Source organism: Budorcas taxicolor, chromosome 21 (assembly GCF_023091745.1).
Source record: "Budorcas taxicolor isolate Tak-1 chromosome 21, Takin1.1, whole genome shotgun sequence".
In the NCBI taxonomy this organism is placed as follows: domain Eukaryota; kingdom Metazoa; phylum Chordata; class Mammalia; order Artiodactyla; family Bovidae; genus Budorcas; species Budorcas taxicolor.
In genome coordinates, this window is record NC_068930.1 from 38,488,298 (window position 1) to 38,505,297 (window position 17,000).

The 17,000-nt window shown below is 48.8% G+C and overlaps 1 protein-coding gene across 1 annotated transcript; it reads left to right on the forward strand.

The window, feature by feature from the left end:
- Window positions 1-10,758: 10,758 nt before the first annotated feature.
- On the forward strand, window positions 10,759-13,952 carry LOC128066820 (mast cell protease 2-like). Its single transcript, XM_052659937.1, has 5 exons — window positions 10,759-10,816; window positions 11,857-12,007; window positions 12,741-12,873; window positions 13,175-13,427; window positions 13,807-13,952. The coding sequence occupies exons 1-5, from the start codon at window positions 10,759-10,761 to the stop codon at window positions 13,950-13,952; spliced, it is 741 nt and encodes a 246-aa protein (XP_052515897.1).
- Window positions 13,953-17,000: the final 3,048 nt, after the last annotated feature.

Consider the following 17,000-nt stretch of genomic DNA (forward strand, 5'->3'; position numbering starts at 1 on the left):
CTTCTCAGAGAGGCTGCCCAGGGCACGTGCTGCTTCTGTTTCCTAGTCTTGGGTTTTTAACTCTCAACATGCCGGAAGCCAGTGTGAGGAATCCTGCCCGTGACAAGGTCATGAAGAAGGAAGCTGACATACGCTAGGCATGCTCAGACTTCAGGGGCCCCTCTGGAAATTCCTAAGCATGTACCCCAACAATTTGTGCTCTGCTTTTCCACTCTTCTGACATTCTCTGGAAAAAGTCAATTCAGGGCTTTAGTTTTCTGCATTTGAAAGAGTGTTTCAATCCAGAAACCCCTCTGATGGCTTTCTGGCCTGCCTGCAGGACTCGTACAGCTGCGCGTGTGATTGTTTGAGGCCTCCTGACCGCAGGAGGCACGGGAAGCTTAAAACATCCTGGGAATGTAGGGGCTTCCGAGGAGTCAAAATCACTAGAATAGGACTGATTAAAGGCTTCATTTGTTGAGTCAATGCTTGCTGCTAAATTTTCATATCCTTTATTTTTAGATATAGTTGGTATGTAGAAAAACAAGTAGTAGACCTGGTATTAGCAACATTAGATCTTTGAGTTAAGTACCTTCTTTGTTATAACCCACTGCACCTTTGTTCTATAGAGATGTAACTTTAGCGCTTTAAGGAGATGCAGATTAAAGAAAAACACTTCAGGGGAAACAAAATTAACATTCATTAAGGAAGAGAGCCAAAAAGTGTTAACAAGCCTCTTGGCCAGAAGATAATGTAAATCACCTGAGACCTTTTGTATACAAAATGATATACAGAAAGAGTCTGGGTTGCAAACGCTACATAATTTTGTGTTACCCATTGATCTCCATGTTTTATCAAAAGTATAAAAGGCCTTCTGAACAATAAAGGATTGGACCAGTTTCTCAGACTAGTCTCTCGGCCTGGTTTCTTGGGAATCTGGCTCCCCCCGTGTCTCTCTCTCTCTTCTTCTCTCTCTTTCCCTCCCTCTGCTCTTTACTTTAATTTCAGGCTGAATTTCCATCTGGGTCACGGAGGCTCGCCAGGTCTACTTACTTGCCCTGGCTGTTAAGACCCGCGCGAAAGGGAGCCTAAGGCGAGGCACCCTTAGATATTCAAGCGAGCGCTGGTGGCCCAGCGTAGATGGTGTAAATTCTTTGTCTGGAATTTTATTGGTCTTCCATGTAATCCAAGCTATTCAGCCCTCTTCCTCCACTTAATCTTCCTACTACACTATTTCTTCCTAATCCAATCTTATATTAATAAACAAATAAGTTTTTCTCACGCCAACGCTGTCCACCCTTCGAATTCCCTGGATCCACCGGGGCTGGACGCCGGCACCAACAAGTGAGGGCAGGGCCAGACTGGTAACCGCAGGAACTGACTGGTCACGTTCTCTTCTCTCATACTGTGCCTGCTGTCTTCCTAATCAGAATTTCCCCTAGAAATGCCCTCCGTTTTGTTTGGATGAAGCTGAGGCCTGAACTTCCAAGTCTTGGCTTCAGGGATGAGGTGGTTCCTCATTGATGTGGAGGTGGAGGGCTCATGTCCTTCCCAGGCAGGGCAGCTGGTCAAGGTCCATCAGATACATGGGTGGGGGAGAGTCTTTACACTGAGAATTCAGAAGCACATGCACTTTGAAGGCTATGATGCACATTCTGCAAAAAGCCGCTGTGCACACACTACATGTATGAGTGCTGAGCACAAACTTGTACCCGTGCAGATGAATCAAAAGTTTCAGGAAATAGGGTTTATCCTTAAGATGTGCAGTGCTTGCCATCATTTTCTCCTTCTTGTCATTCCTTTGTATTCCAATCCACAGTAGAATGCAAGCTGCATGTCACTTAAAGATGTTTACCTGAAACCTGGAAAGCATGGTATGGATCTTTCTCTTCCTGCAAACCGATCGTTCACTGGCTTAGAAGAAGGGTCCAGAAGGTGAAGCTGCAGTCAGTGTCTGTCAGCCCCTTGGGGTCCGATTCATCCTGTGGGCTACGCCCAGTTCCCCGCAGTGTCCACTGACCCCACCACTTCCTGAGGGCCAGGCTGTCAGGGTAGGCTGACCGCTCTCCCCAGGTCTCCAGTGTCCAGCTCCTTGGAAAGGCGGTCTGCCCTGTGGAAGTGTGGATGTACTATCCTTGGGATCTGGGCGTCAACAGTGGATGGGGCCTGAGCTTCAACTCAGCATGTGTGCTGGTCTCCCAAGCAAACATCACACATAGAGCCTCTGCTCCTTATATTTCATGTTTTAAAACTCTTACTCAATTATACAAATATAAAAGGAGAGTTAACTCAGATTTCTCTTTTGGCAAAAATCATAAACATGGTTTGTTATCATTCCATGTAAGTTCTTTTATTTTTGAGAACCTGTCACATTTCTCCGTTTTTTTAAAAAATTGGAAAGTGCTTCCCTGGTGGCTTAATGGTAAAGAATCTGCCTGCGGGAGACATGGGTTCGATCTCTGATTCAAGAAGATCTCGCGTGCTGCAGAGCAACTAAGTCCATGCGCCACAACTATTGAGCCAGTGCTCTAGCCCAGAAGCCACGGCAGCTGAGCCCATGTACCCCAACTCCTGAAGCCTGCGCATCTAGAGCTCGTGCTCTGCAGTGAGAGAAGCTATCACAATGAGAAGCTGTGCATCACGACTAGACAGTCGGCCCCTCTTGTTGCAACCAGAGAAAACCCCCTGCAGCAACAAAGACCCAGGACAGCCCAAAACAAACAAATAAGGTGTGTACAAGTGTCTGTTTTTCATACAGAGTTATAGTTTATAATCAGATATGTTTTTCAGGGTTTCTTATGTCTACATTGATCAGTGGCAGAACTGGAAGCCCAGACCTGGATTTTCCAGGCAAGAGTACTGGAGTGGGTTGCCATTGCCTTCTTCTGTGGGCTGACAGACAATGGGAAAAATGGGTCCCTGGTCTGGGGCCAGCAGTAGCAGCTCTTTCTTGCATGGGGCTGGGCCTGTCTTCTAGGCCTCTTAGGGAACGTGGTGAAACCTGCATGAGGGCCCTTCAATGGCAGGCTCCTGAGAGCTAGCTAGAGTTCATGCTCCGTTTCCCTTGTTCAGATGTGTATGGCTGTGAGTGCAGGCATCCAACTCAGATGCTGGTGGGTATGGGATTCAGAGCACTGAGGGTCACTTGGAGGAGGAAATTTTGGAGAACTTGACCTAACTCAGATTTCTCTTTTGGAAGACATGGAGACACTGTCATTTCTGAAGGAAGATGACAGTTGAATTGGGTGACTCTGATGTAGTTCAGGGGCCAGACTCACCCTGACATTCTAGGGGAACTTTCTTTTGGACTCGCATGGCCCTGCTTTGTTGTGACAGTTGTGGTTGACAAAGCCATCCTGAGGACTTCCAGGCTCAGCCCTCCCCAGCATCCTGAGTTCTCGTACTTGGGAAATTTTCCTCCTTCTCACTTGGCAGATACTTCTCTGGCCCCAGACCCATTATTGAGGGGGATGGTGAGGATGGGACAGAAGTAGGTGTAAGGATGCAAGGTAGCAACAGCCCAAGCCTGGGACCATCTCCAGAAAGAGCCACAGGGAGTTTGCTACAGTGCATCTACGCCCTGAATTGTAGTGGCTGAGGCACAAGGTTTGTGGGAAGAGGAGAAGTGAGCGGAGGGGGAGGGAGGAGCAGGAGAAGGAGAAGGAAGAAGAGGCAGGCTGAATAATGGCACCCAGAAATACCCAGGTCCTAATCCTTTGAACCTATGAATGTTACCTTATATGGTAACAGGAACTTTGCAGATGTGATTAGGAAGAATCTTGAGATGGGGAGATTACCCATGTTATCCAGGTGGGCCCTCAATGTAATTACATGCATCCTTACAAGAGACAGGCAGAGGGAAATTCTACTGTGAGAGAAGGTCATGTGACAACCCCAGCAGAGAGAGAGAGAAAGGCAGAGAGATGCAAAGTCACTACTCTGTGGGCTTTGAAGACAGAGGAAAGGACCGTGAGCCAAGGAATGTGAGCTGTGCCACTATAGAAGTTGAAAAAGTTATCAGCCTCTGGAAGGAGTGCAGCCTTGCCAACACCTCGGTTTGGGGCAAGTGAAAGTAATTTCAGACTTCTGACCTCCAGAAAGGTAAGAGGAAAAATGAGTACTGTTTTAACCCACTGTGCATGCATGCTGAGACACTTCAGGTGTGTTCAACTCTTTGCGACCCCAGAGGAGCCTACCAGGCTCCTCTGTCTTTGGGATTCTGCTGGCAAGAATACTGGAGTGGGTTGGCATGCCCTCCTCCAGGGGATCTTTCCGACCCAGGGATTGAACCCACATCTCTGATGTCTCCTGAATCAGCGGGCGAGTTCTTTACCATTAGCACCACCTGGGAAGCCTCTTTAACCCAGTAAGTTGGCAATATTTTATTACAGTGACTATATTAAAATAATACAGTGATCAAAGGATTTCATGGGTCTGACCTGACACAGTCTGAACAACACTATAAACATTTGGAATAAGTCAGTGCCATACTTGACACCCCCCTGTAACTGGTGGGAGCCATCACATCTTCCAGAAGCAGGAAGAGAATTCCTTTTTGCTTTATTTCAGAAATGCAGCTTAATTTCCATTCTTAGAGGAATAAACCGTAAGTTAACAAAAATAAAAACAGAAAAGGCAGAGAAGAGTTAGAGACAGGCTAGAAACAAAGAACAAGGGCAACAAATAGAAAATGGTAACAACTATGGTAGATATTATATCAATACTTGTTTTGAATACTACTGGTTTAAATATACCAATTAAAATGCAGAGGTGCACAAACTGCTGGGCGGGGTACTCAATCTTGGGGGCTAATGATGCTAGTACAGTAATCAGTATCTGTAATGCTTACTATACCTGATACTGTAACTTCTCACCTCTTATTTAATCCTCATCATTCTTATGCCCATTTTACAGATGACTGGGAAGGGCGAGCCTAAGAAAGATGAAGAAATTTGCCCAAAATACAAAGTTGGTAAGGGATCCTACCAGGATCCCAATGCAGTCTGATTCCAAGCTCTTAATTCAATCCATCTTGTTTCCAAAGGCATGCTATAAATAAGGGTTCTGTAAGAAAAAGGTAATTCTTTCCCAAGCCTTGACAATGTCATTTTGCATTTAACTCAGAGATACTTGTCTTGGGCTTCCCTGGTGGCTCAGACGGTAAAGAATCCGCCTGCAATGCAAGAGACGTGGGTTCGATTGCTGGGTTGGGAAGATCCCCTGGAGGAGGTCATTGCAACCCACTCCAGCATTCTTGCCTGGAGAATTCCATGGGCAGAGGAGCCTAGTGGGCTACAGTCCATGGGGTTGCAAAGAGTTGGACATGACTGAGTGACTAAGCACACATACTTGTCTTAGGAGATCCACTCCTCTCATCCTTTTATAACATTCTTCTTATAAGCACTGAAAAAATCAACCTTTCCCAAGAGCTCTTGGTGCTTACATCCCTCCATCATGGCAGTATCAACAGACCAGTCAAATGTTCAAAATTACATCAGACATATGTGGCATGTAGGGGAAAGAGAAGGTTCTTTCTGCTTGGTTGTAAGAGATAAGGAAATGCAAGAATAAGGAGCAACTAAAAGGAAGAATCATTATCTGAGAAAACATTGATTCACATCCTGGAGGTCTGCGGGAAGAGTCCTGAGTAGTTTCCCCTTAATTAATTGAAACAACAGCTTGGAGAGCATAAAAGAAACCCATGAAGGCAGGCCCTCAGACTCTGGCCATGCTGTCTCAGAGCAACGTCCTGACTCCATTTCTGGCAGCAACCATTATCCAACAAGCTTCATGGGAGCATGTTGAAAAACAAACAAACAAACAACAGTTGATGCCATAGAGCCTTCCTCCAACAGGTAAGAGAACAAAGATCCCCATGGACAGATTTGATTCTAAGGTACACAGTTCAGTTCAGTTCAGTCGCTCAGCCATGTCCGACTCTTTGTGACCCCATGAATCGCAGCACGCCAGGCCTCCCTGTCCATCACCATCTCCCAGAGTTCACTCAGACTCACGCACGTCCATCGAGTCCGTGATGCCATCCAGACATCTCATCCTCTGTCGTCCCCTTCTCCTCCTGCCCCCAATCCCTCCCAGCATCAGAGTCTTTTCCAATGAGTCAACTCTTCGCATGAGGTGGCCAAAGTACTGGAGTTTCAGCTTTGGCATTATTCCCTCCAAAGAAATCCCAGGGCTGATCTCCTTCAGAATGGACTGGTTGGATCTCCTTGCGGTCCAAGGGACTCTCAAGAGTCTCCTCCAACACCACAGTTCAAAAGCATCAATTCTTCGGTGCTCAGCCTTCTTCACAGTCCAACTCTCACATCCATACATGACCACAGGAAAAACCATAGTCTTGACTAGACGGACCTTAGTCGGCAAAGTAATGTCTCTGCTTTTGAATATGCTATCTAGGTTGGTCATAACTTTTCTTCCAAAGAGTAAGCGTCTTTTAATTTCATGGCTGCAGTCACCATCTGCAGTGATTTTGGAGCCCCCCAAAATAAAGTCTGACACTGTTTCCACTGTTTCCCCATCTATTTCCCTTGAAGTGATGGGACCGGATGCCATGATCTTCGTTTTCTGAATGTTGAGCTTTAAGCCAACTTTTTCGCTTTCCTCTTTCACTTTCATCAAGAGGCTTTTTAGTTCCTCTTCACTTTCTGCCATAAGGGTGGTGTCATCTGCATATCTGAGGTTATTGATATTTCTCCCACCAATCTTGATTCCAGCTTGTGTTTCTTCCAGTCCAGCGTTTCTCATGATGTACTCTGCATATCAGTTAAATAAGCAGGGTGACAATATACAGCCTTGACATCCTCCTTTTCCTATTTGGAACCAGTCTGTTGTCCCATGTCCAGTTCTAACTGTTGCTTCCTGGCCTGCATACAGATTTCTCAAGAGGCAGGTTAGGTGGTCTGGTATTCCCATCTCTCGAAGAATTTTCCACAGTTTTTTGTGATCCACACAGTCAAAGGCTTTGGCATAGTCAATAAAGCAGAAATAGATGGTTTTCTGGAACTCTCTTGCTTTTTCCATGATCCAGCGGATGTTGGCAATTTGATCTCTGGTTCCTCTGCTTTTTCTAAAACCAGCTTGAACATCAGGGAGTTCACGGTTCACATATTGCTGAAGCCTGGCTTGGAGAATTTTGAACATTACTTTACCAGCATGTGAGATGAGTACAATTGTGCGGTAGTTTGAGCATTCTTTTGCATTGCCTTTGTTTGGAATTGGAATGAAAATTGACCTTTTCCAGTCCTGTGGCCCCTGCTGAGTTTTCCAAATTTGCTGGCATATTGAGTGCAGCACTTTCACAGCATCATCTTTCAGGATTTGAAACAGCTCAACTGGAATTCCATCACCTCCACTAGCTTTGTTCATAGTGTACAGTATGAACAGTATGAAAAAGGTACACAGAACTCTCTTTTGTTGCCCTGGCTGATGCTGATTGCTGATAGACTGATAGCATTGCAAGGTTTACTAGAGAAACATGCCAGACTTAAAGGACTTTACCCAAACCCATGGGAAAGGGATGGTTTGACACAGTTTCACATGACTGCTGGATACACAGAGAGGCTGATGAGAGGAGATGAGACAGGGTGGGGACTGACACAAAGCCAACTCTGCTCAGGTGTGCAGTGAGCCTACCAGTGAAGTGAGAAAGTGAAACAAGAAATTCTTCTGCCATCATTCACCCCAGAGGGAGTTCTCCCATGGAGACACTGGGTTCCACCTCCTCTCAACCTTTTGCTTTGCTAGCTACTTAGTTCACCAATGCCTTCAAGCACCAGCACAGTAATACATACATACATACATATGTACATAACTACAGAAAGCGAGGAGAGAAAGAAAGAAAGAAAGCATCCTTAGGCCTAAAGGAGAGCGCCTAGGAGTCCTGTAACTAAGGACTATAACACAATGGGGCTTCCCAGGTGGAGCTAGTGGTAAAGAACCCACCTGCCAATGCAGGTTAGACATAAGAGACGTGGGTTCAATCCCTGGGTCGGGAAGATCATGGCAACCCACTGGAGGAGGGCTTGGCAACCCACTCCAGTATTGTTGCCTGGAGAATCCCATGGACAGAGGAGCCTGGCACGCTGCAGTCCATAAGGTTGCAAAGAAAAGGCCACGACTGGAGCGACTTAGCATGCATGCATAGCACAATGAAGGTCACAAGCAAAGGGAAACTTTCAAGTTAAGCTAAACATCAGAAAACCACAAATGGGTTCCAGCTAAAGTACAGAAGGAACAAATTATCTATGCCTTAGTCTCTTCTGTCTCATTGGACATGAAGCAGGCGTAGGTGTCTGGTATTCATCTAAGTGGCAAAATGAATTATATAGACAAAACCAGTGATTTCAGGAAAGGGAATATTCATTGCGTCCTGTAACTGCTAAGAAAGATTTACCATCATGGAAAACTCCAACATGAATGGAACCTTCCAGATCAAGCCTCATTGACCTTTTCTGTATTTCCACTCATTAGTCCCCACTAAAGAACCCAGAGTTCATTCAAACTCTTCTCAAACATGATCACTATTGAATAATTTATTATTCTCTTAAGCAACCTATCAAGAACCTGCAGAATAACTACCTCAGGGAATCCATTACAGATCCTTCAGGCAAGAAAACATTAACCTCTGAGACTGGAGAGGATGGACTGCTGTTACTGCAAAGGAGCATTAGAAGGATTCTCAAGTTCTAGATTCCAGCTTCATCAGATTCTGCCCAGATACACTCTTCTCCCGATTTTCAGAATCCCAAACAATGCCTTACTTTACATAAGAGACCTACCAGGCTGGGAATTCAAAATGTATTGGAAGCTATCACAGGAATAGACTTAGGTTTGCTTTTTAGAACTCTGAAGTCTGGGGAACATAGCAGATGTGCTTGAAAACTCAGTTATATTCTATAATAGTTATGAGTTTTGTTATTTGAATCACATTAATGCGTCTGAGTCTAAATTCTATGTTAGTCATGGGAAATAAATGGGGAAACAGTAGAAACAGTGTCAGACTTTATTTTTTTGGGTTCCAAAATCACTGCAGATGGTGACTGCAGCCATGAAATTAAAAGACGCTTACTCCTTGGAAGAAAGGTTATGACCAACCTAGATAGCATATTCAAAAGCAGAGACATTACTTTGCCAACTAAAGTCCATCTAGTCAAGACTATGGTTTTTCCTGTGGTCATGTATGGATGTGAAAGTTGGACTGTGAAGAAGGCTGAGTGCCGAAGAATTGGTGCTTTTGAACTGTGGTATTGGAGAAGACTCTTGAGAGTCCCTTGGACTGCAAGGAGATCCAACCAGTCCATTCTGAAGGAGATCAGCCCTGGGATTTCTTTGAAAGGAATGATGCTAAAGCTGAAGCTCCAGTACTTTGGCCACCTCATGAGAAGAGTTGACTCATTGGAAAAGACTCTGATGCTGGGAGGGATTGAGAGCAGGAGGAGAAGGGGACGACAGAGGATGAGATGTCTGGATGGCATCACGGACTCGATGGACATGAGTCTGAGTGAACTCTGGGAGATGGTGATGGACAGGGAGGCCTGGTGTGCTGCGATTCATGGGGTCGCAAAGAGTCTGACATGACTGAGCGACTGAACTGAACTGAACTGAACTGAAAACAATGCTAATGGTAATTCCCAAGGTTGTGATGGGAAACCCTGGAGAAGGAAATGGCAACCCACTCCAGTATTCTTGCCTGGATCCTGATATCTGTATATATTCTATTTCAATCAAATGAGCTTGATTCCTCATGTAAGATTAGGAACCCCAGCACCCCTGGAACAACATTGACATTCCCATTAGTGTGACTGGATTTCCCTGCCTTTGAAGGTACAGCAGAAGGGCCCTTTGTATGAAATGAGGGAAGTCTAATTCTGAGGCATAAGCTTTGATAGCAAGATTCATAAAATAGAGATAACTCTATGTACTTCACAGGATTGTTATAAAAGTATCAATACATCTAAGAGAGTGACAAGAATTGATATTCATGAGCTCTTTAAAGTCCTAATTCCAATCCCATTTGCTCTTATGATAATGTATGTAAAGCCCAACCGTAGAGTGTGGTCTCTTCCCTTACCTAATATTCTTTCATCACGGTCTTCTGCCTATGAACCCTTGGTTAGGAGGGAGAGAGAGATGCAGATTACTGTTTTTCAAATTGCAGGTAACCATGCTGAAGTGGGGGGTAGCTTGCAGTTTAATCTTGAGTGGAAAAAGATGGGATGCAAAGGAGTGGCAGCTTAGACTGCATTGCACGTGATTAAGGATGAGTATTGTTTCCTGCAACTTTGGATTCATTTGTATGTTTGTAGGTTTGTGCCTTTGTACTCACACATACCTATGGTATATGTGTTGGGTCTTTTTGCAAATGTATTTCCTACTGTGGTCACTGTCTTCAATGTGCATATGCTTCTGAATTCTCAGAGTAAAGACTCTCCCCCACCCATGTCTCTGATGGGCCTTAATCAGCTGCCGTGCCTGGGAAGGACATGAGCCCTCCACCTGCACTCCAATGAGGAACCACACTGGAGAGCTCATCCCTGAGGCCAAAACTTGGAGGTTCAGGCCTCATCTTCACCTCACACAAAACAGAGGGCATCTCTATGGGAAAATTCTGATTAGAAAGACGCAGGCACAGTATGAGAGAAGAGAACATGACCAGTCACTTCCTGTGGTTACCAGCCTGGCCCTGCCCTCACTTGTTCGGGGTGAAAAACCCAAGACTAGGAAACAGAGGCAGCACGTGCCCTGGGCAGCCTCTCTGAGAAGATGCATCGTCCTCCTCTCCCGCTGGTGCTCCTCCTCCTCTGCTGCAGAGCCCAGGCTGGTGAGTTGCCCGGCCACTCCTTCTGGAAACTGTAGGATCAACCCCTAAAACAAGATTTAGTCGGAAGATTGCTGACCCTTAAACAGAACCCCAGGATTTCTCCCCAACACCCCAGAGTGAAGTTTCCCCTTGGGCTGTGCACACCCTCTCTCTGCAGCCCATGGTTGCTTCCAGAAACAAGGAGCCCACCTTGATTGAGGGAAAGCCCAGTGCAGGGGCCTGAGGGGTGGTCTTCTCTGTATGGAATGTGTGACACTGAGCTGAAAGTCCTGTGTTCCCTTCACCTTCTGGCCTTGTAACTTGGCTGATCTCTGAGCAACCTGGGATATGGAGATGGTGGAGACAGGAACCTGGAGAGCTGGTCATGCACGGGGACAAGGAAGGTTGAATGAGGGTGTTGGGACCTGACCTGAGCCATGACAGGCTCAACAGGCCACACTAGGCCTAAGCCTCAGGTTCTTGTAAGCATGAATCATAATTCTGGGAAGCCCCACCAAGGTCCCTGATGACACCAAGGTCCCGATAACACCAAGGTCCCCGATGACACCAAGGTCCCCCCCCGATGATGCCAAGGTTAAGTCAATCACCACGAAGACCCAAGGTTGAGTCAATCACCACACGGCAACTACACTATTGCTGAGACAAAAGACCGCCTGTATATAAGCAGCTGTGATTCAGAGCTCGGGGCTCTCGTCAAGATTCCACTGTGCTGGATGAGACTTGGGCCCTAGCTCGAGCTAGCAATAAACCCCTATATGCTTTTGCATTGCTGTGGACGTCTTATTCTCTCAGTTTTGGGGACTCGGACACTGGGCATAACAAGGGCAGAATGGGAGTGGGGGGAACCTTAGGTAAGCGTGACTGCAAGGCGTCCGAGGCCAGCTTGGCCACTGTGCCTGGAGCAGAGACATCAGACACCAGAGCCACTCGAGAGGAAGAGGGCAGAACACGGGGCGAGTGTGGATTCCAGAGACGCCTGTTCTGACTTGAAGCCAGCCGGTGCACCCTCTGTGTTCAGGCCCTGGGGTTCTGTGTTCCAGGGGAGATCATCGGGGGCACAGAGAGCAAGACACACTCCCGCCCCTACATGGCCTACCTGGAAATTGTCACCTCACAGGGGAAGCAGAAGGCTTGTAGCGGTTTCCTGATAAGAAGGGACTTTGTGCTGACAGCAGCGCACTGTGCAGGAAGGTTAGACAGTGGGTCCTGTTTATCTCCAAGTGGGAGGACAGCCAGGAGAGCAACCAGGAACAGCTCCTGGGGCCTGAGGGGAACTACTAGGCCTGGGTCTCTTTAGGGAGAGACAATACTTGGCCTTAAGGAAATCATTCTCAGAGTGGAACGGCTGTCCTGACCGTCAGTCACTGTGAGCTCAGCTCCCCTCAGAGGAGAGGGGACCTCATCCCAGTGCCCCTCTTCTAAAACCAGCTCCCCCTCCGCAACCCCAACACAAAGGATGTGGACTCACTCTTCAGGGGCCCACCCAGTTCTCGACCAGTTCCTCCATGCCCTTTTCAAGAACTGGCCTTTAGTTCCTGGGGACCTGAACCCACCCTTTCCATGGGAGACAGAGAACAGGGTCCACCTGAGACCCCACCACTCCCCCCTTTCCTCGGACACCTCTGCCCTCAGAGAGGTGGCCCTCATAGGGCACCTTGATTAGGAAGTACCTACACTGTGCCCTGGGTCCTTCAGAGCCTACTCACTCCCTGGCGTCCCAAAGGCCCTGGAAATTATCTCTGTCCCTGAGAAAGCTCTTCCTTGAATAAAGCCTGAGCCCCTCCCATACCACAGTTGGCTCAAAAGAGGGATGTGGGAAGAGATCGCTGAGCCTGCGAGAGACTGCACGCCCTTTCTCAGAGTGGGCATATCTCAGCAGATGCCCCACCATCAGCGTTTCACCTTGGCCTTCTCCCTCACGTAGGTCTGTAACAGTCACCCTCGGAGCCCATAACATACAAAAGAAAGAAGACACATGGCAGAGGCTTGAGGTCATAAAACAGTTTCCTTACCCAAAATATGAGCCTGTTGGTCTCCAGGACATCATGTTACTGAAGGTGCAAATTCTTCTTCCTCTTCCCCACTCCCTGTTCTCCAGGCTTCCTTCCCCGCTCTCTGTTCTCCAGGCTTCCTTCCCCCGCTCTGTTCTCCAGGCTTCATTCCAGTCTCCCTGTTTTCCAGGACTTCTCCTTCAGGTCCCATTACCCTCATACTTTCCCAACCTGCCTCTCACCAGCACCCCTCAGCTCAGCCTCTGGAAGAGGCTCTCATTTGGAGCAGCTGCCCTGTCCCTCTCTGGTTGCCTCCACCTGTCCCCAAGCCCATTTTCATCACTGACAGCCCTCATTTCCTTCACAGTTGAAGGAGAAAGCCAACCTGACCCTGGCCGTGGGGACACTCCCCCTTCCACCCCATGTCACCTTCATCCGTCCCGGGAGAATGTGCCAGGTGGCTGGCTGGGGAAGAACAGGTGTGAAGGAACCAGCCTCCAGCACTCTGCACGAGGTGAAGCTGAGACCCATGGAGCCCTGTGCCTGCAGCCACTTCCCTGCTTTCGACCACAATCTCCAGCTGTGTGTGGGCAATCCCCAGAGCACAAAATCTGCATTTAAGATGATTCTCAGACTACGGTCTTCCCCACAAATCACTGTCCAGGGTGCAGACACCTTTGGAAGGAGACGGAGTTAGGAGTGTCAGCCAGTGACAAAGTGTGAGACCTTAGGTCTGAGGACCTGGGACTGTCCCTCTGCAGATCATCCTCCCTTTGCCCCGTGGGGTCTGACCAGGGTCTGCTCAGGGTCAAGGGGTGCCTCCCAGGGTCAGGGCATGCCAAGAAGGAAAGAGAACAGCATCAGAGACATATCACCTCATGAGGAGCCCGTGTTCCTGAGCCTGATGGCAGGTCCAACCAACTCAGAGTTGGGACCACAGGGAGGAGGAGGTGGTTTCCCGGCTCACCTTCTCTCTCTCCCTTTCCTTCTCTGTCCCACAGGGAGACTCAGGGGGCCCTCTTCTGTGTGCTGGGGTGGCCCAGGGCATTGTCTCCTATGGACTGTCCAATGCAAAGCCCCCAGCCATCTTCACCCGGATCTCCCCTTACTGGCCCTGGATCGATGAGGTCCTGAAAGAGAATTAACCTGGAACCTGGGCCAGCCTGAGGGGAAACAAGAGCAGGACTCCGGCAGGTTCTCTGTGCCACTCACCTTGGATCTGCCTCTGGTTTTCCTCTTAAAGCCCTGTCACGTCCCTAATCCTCAGGAAGGCCCCTTCAGGTCATAGAATTCCCAATAAATCTCAGTGAATACCCGTCTTCCAGACCTGAGTGTGTCTCCTCTCTCTTCTCCCAGCATCAGGAATTCCAGAAGCCTTAAAAGGGGGGAGTGTGGTGTGTGTGTGTGAGAGAGAGGATACAGTGAAGAACAATAGGGAGAGAGAGAAGAGAAAGGGGTTCCCTGGAGTGGCAGGACCCCTATGTCCACCTTAAAGAAGAAAGTAGAGCAGATCCTCCCCTGCCGTCATCATTAACTCTGAGACATCTTTAGGGCTCTTCAGAATCACTAGGAACATGCTGAGGTGCAGGGTGTTTACAGCATCCCTGGCCTCTCTCCATTAGATACCATTATCAACATTCCCTTCTCCTCCAAGTTCTGAATCAAAGATGTCTCTGGGCTTTTCTAAATGTCCCCCAAGGAATATGTCATGTTGGCGGAGGTGGGGGTGGGGTGGGGAGGGGTTAGGCAGGGCTTTGTGAAGGAGCTGGGCAGGAATCACCTTCAGCATTTGGTTCACCCTGGGCCCTCCTCACTGTCCACCTCGATAAGAGAAGATCTACCATCTGCGCATCTTTGATGTGCGATGCAGAGATCTTGTGTCACTGACTTCTGCAAAAGGAATACGTGGAGCTGATAAGAGGAGGGACAGCATCACAAGTCCTGCACGAACCACAGCCACAAACGACTGCTCCCAACCACTCTAGCCTGTATGACCTCCACAATGCTCAGCACTGTGAGCCACACAGAGGGAGAGGGTCAGTCCCGTGAGGACAAGGGGGCACTAACTCTATAATCTTGCCCAGGATTGGAATAGCCTTGATGTGCAGGATGGAGCCTGCCCCCTGAGTTCTGTGTAATGACCTGCATTGTGGAGCACTCCTGAACTGGGTAATAGGCTTGTCCTTCATGCTGAGTGTCAGCCTGAACCCCTGCTTCTGTGTCCCTGGAGACCAGCCCGAAGTCAACACTTCTGCAATGTCTCCCTGTGGAGCAGATCAGGGACCTGGGAGAGGAGATGGAGCTGCCACCTGGGTGCAGTGAAGCACTGACAGTGTCCTGCCCTGTGCTCCGATGGAGGCCCTGTAAGGCTACCATCGCCTAGAGGGGCCTTACGATGGAGGGGGGGCAGGACCAGGAGTCGAGCTGGCTCAGTCTTTCCCCTTTCGTGTCCCCAGGGGGACTCTGGGGTGTGACAACGTAGCCCCAGGGCATTGTCTTCAATGGACAAAATAATGTGTCACCTCCAGGGTCCTGCACCAAAGTCTCAAGTCTCCTGCCCTGGATGAAGAAAACCATGAAAAGCCTCTGACTGCAGGAACCAGACCATCCTCCCTGGGGCTGATCCAGAATCACACTGCAGGATTGGCGTGCCCGCAGCTCAGTAACTGTGTCTCAGCTGGGCTCGAAGGGCTGGTTGCTTATTTATTCACTGACTCCTATTCACAAATGCTCACTGTGTGTTTAGAAAGGCAATGACAGGATTCTGCTGTTTTCTGTTCCTCCTCTCCCCCTCCCACCATCTCTTCCCCTGAACCCCATGCAAAGCTGTCACCCAGGTCTGCTTCCCCACACTTGTCTTCCAGGGCTGGCCCTCCTGCCAGGGCTGAAACTGAGCACCATCAGGGGAAGACATGAACCTCTCTGGTCCTGGGGCTCAGGGTGAACTCCTTAGCTCCTTGCTCTGGGTACATGGCAGGGAGGAGTGGGTCACACCATGGGTCCCCGACACCAAGAGCACAGCCTGGGGCTGCAGCTCCAGGACAGAGACCCTCCTACTGGGGAGCGGGGGGGTACCTGAGCTGACCTTTAACCCCCACAGCCAGGGGAGCTGGCCCAGAGCAGGGCTGGGTCTCCGAGAAGCCCCTCGTTCTCATCCAGCCCCTCGTTCTCATCCAGCCTGAGTCGGAGTGTTATTGCATGCAAGTCTAGAACATCAGTCATTTTGGTTCTAGCCATGAAGCAAATCTCTGCTCTGCCCACTGGCGCATACTCGGCCCCTGGGGGAGGGGCTGCAGGGAGGGAAGAGAAGGAACAGGGCAGCCCTATTTTTCACCCTTAGTATGCTGTGCAGTGCTTAGTCACTCAGTCGCTCAGTCATGTCCGACCCTTTGCGGACCCATAAACTGTAGCCTGCCAGGCTCCTCCATCCACGGAAGTCTCCAGGCAAGAATATTGGAGTGGGTAGCTTTCCCTTCTCCAGGGGATCGTCCCAACCCAGGGATCGAACCCAAGTCTCACCACATTGCAGGTGGATTCTATACCAGCTGAGCTACCAGGGAAGCGCACTCTTAATACAGTAGGTAGAAATGTCACTGCACACGCTCAGATGGTAGAAAGGCAATTAGAATCTGATTCTAAACACTCATCCATTGGATGGGCCAGAAAGAGGCTCCCTGTCACGGCTGCAAGCTCCTGCCTATGCAAACCAAACTGCAGTCAGGGAGGCCCACGAGGTCTGGGCAAATGGAGAAGTGTCTCTGCTCTTGGCCGTCACGGTGGCTGCTGCTCCATAGGGTCCAAGACAACCTAGCCTTTCATCCTTGGGAAGGTCTTGGTTTGGAGAGCATGTGATTTTTGCTGGGCAAGATCTCCCTGTGCTGGTCTCCCCTCGCCAGATGCTTCCATCTGCCATCCCTCCAGGGTCTTGACTGTGGTGCTGAGCTGCCTGGGAGCTGAGCCTGAGGTCCAGCCCTTGGCTGGTGCCACCCTACCCCTACACACAGCACTGTGCTTCTCTGGGGGATGTGTCAACACTCTGGGATATGGTTACCCTAAAGGCAGTCCCTTTCCCCTCTGGTTTGCACAAATCACGCAGCAACACAATCTCCTAGGGACCTGGGGCACGTTTACAAAGGAAGAGTGGTGATGACACAGCTTCTGATTTGGACCTGAAAAAATCCCAAGATTCACTA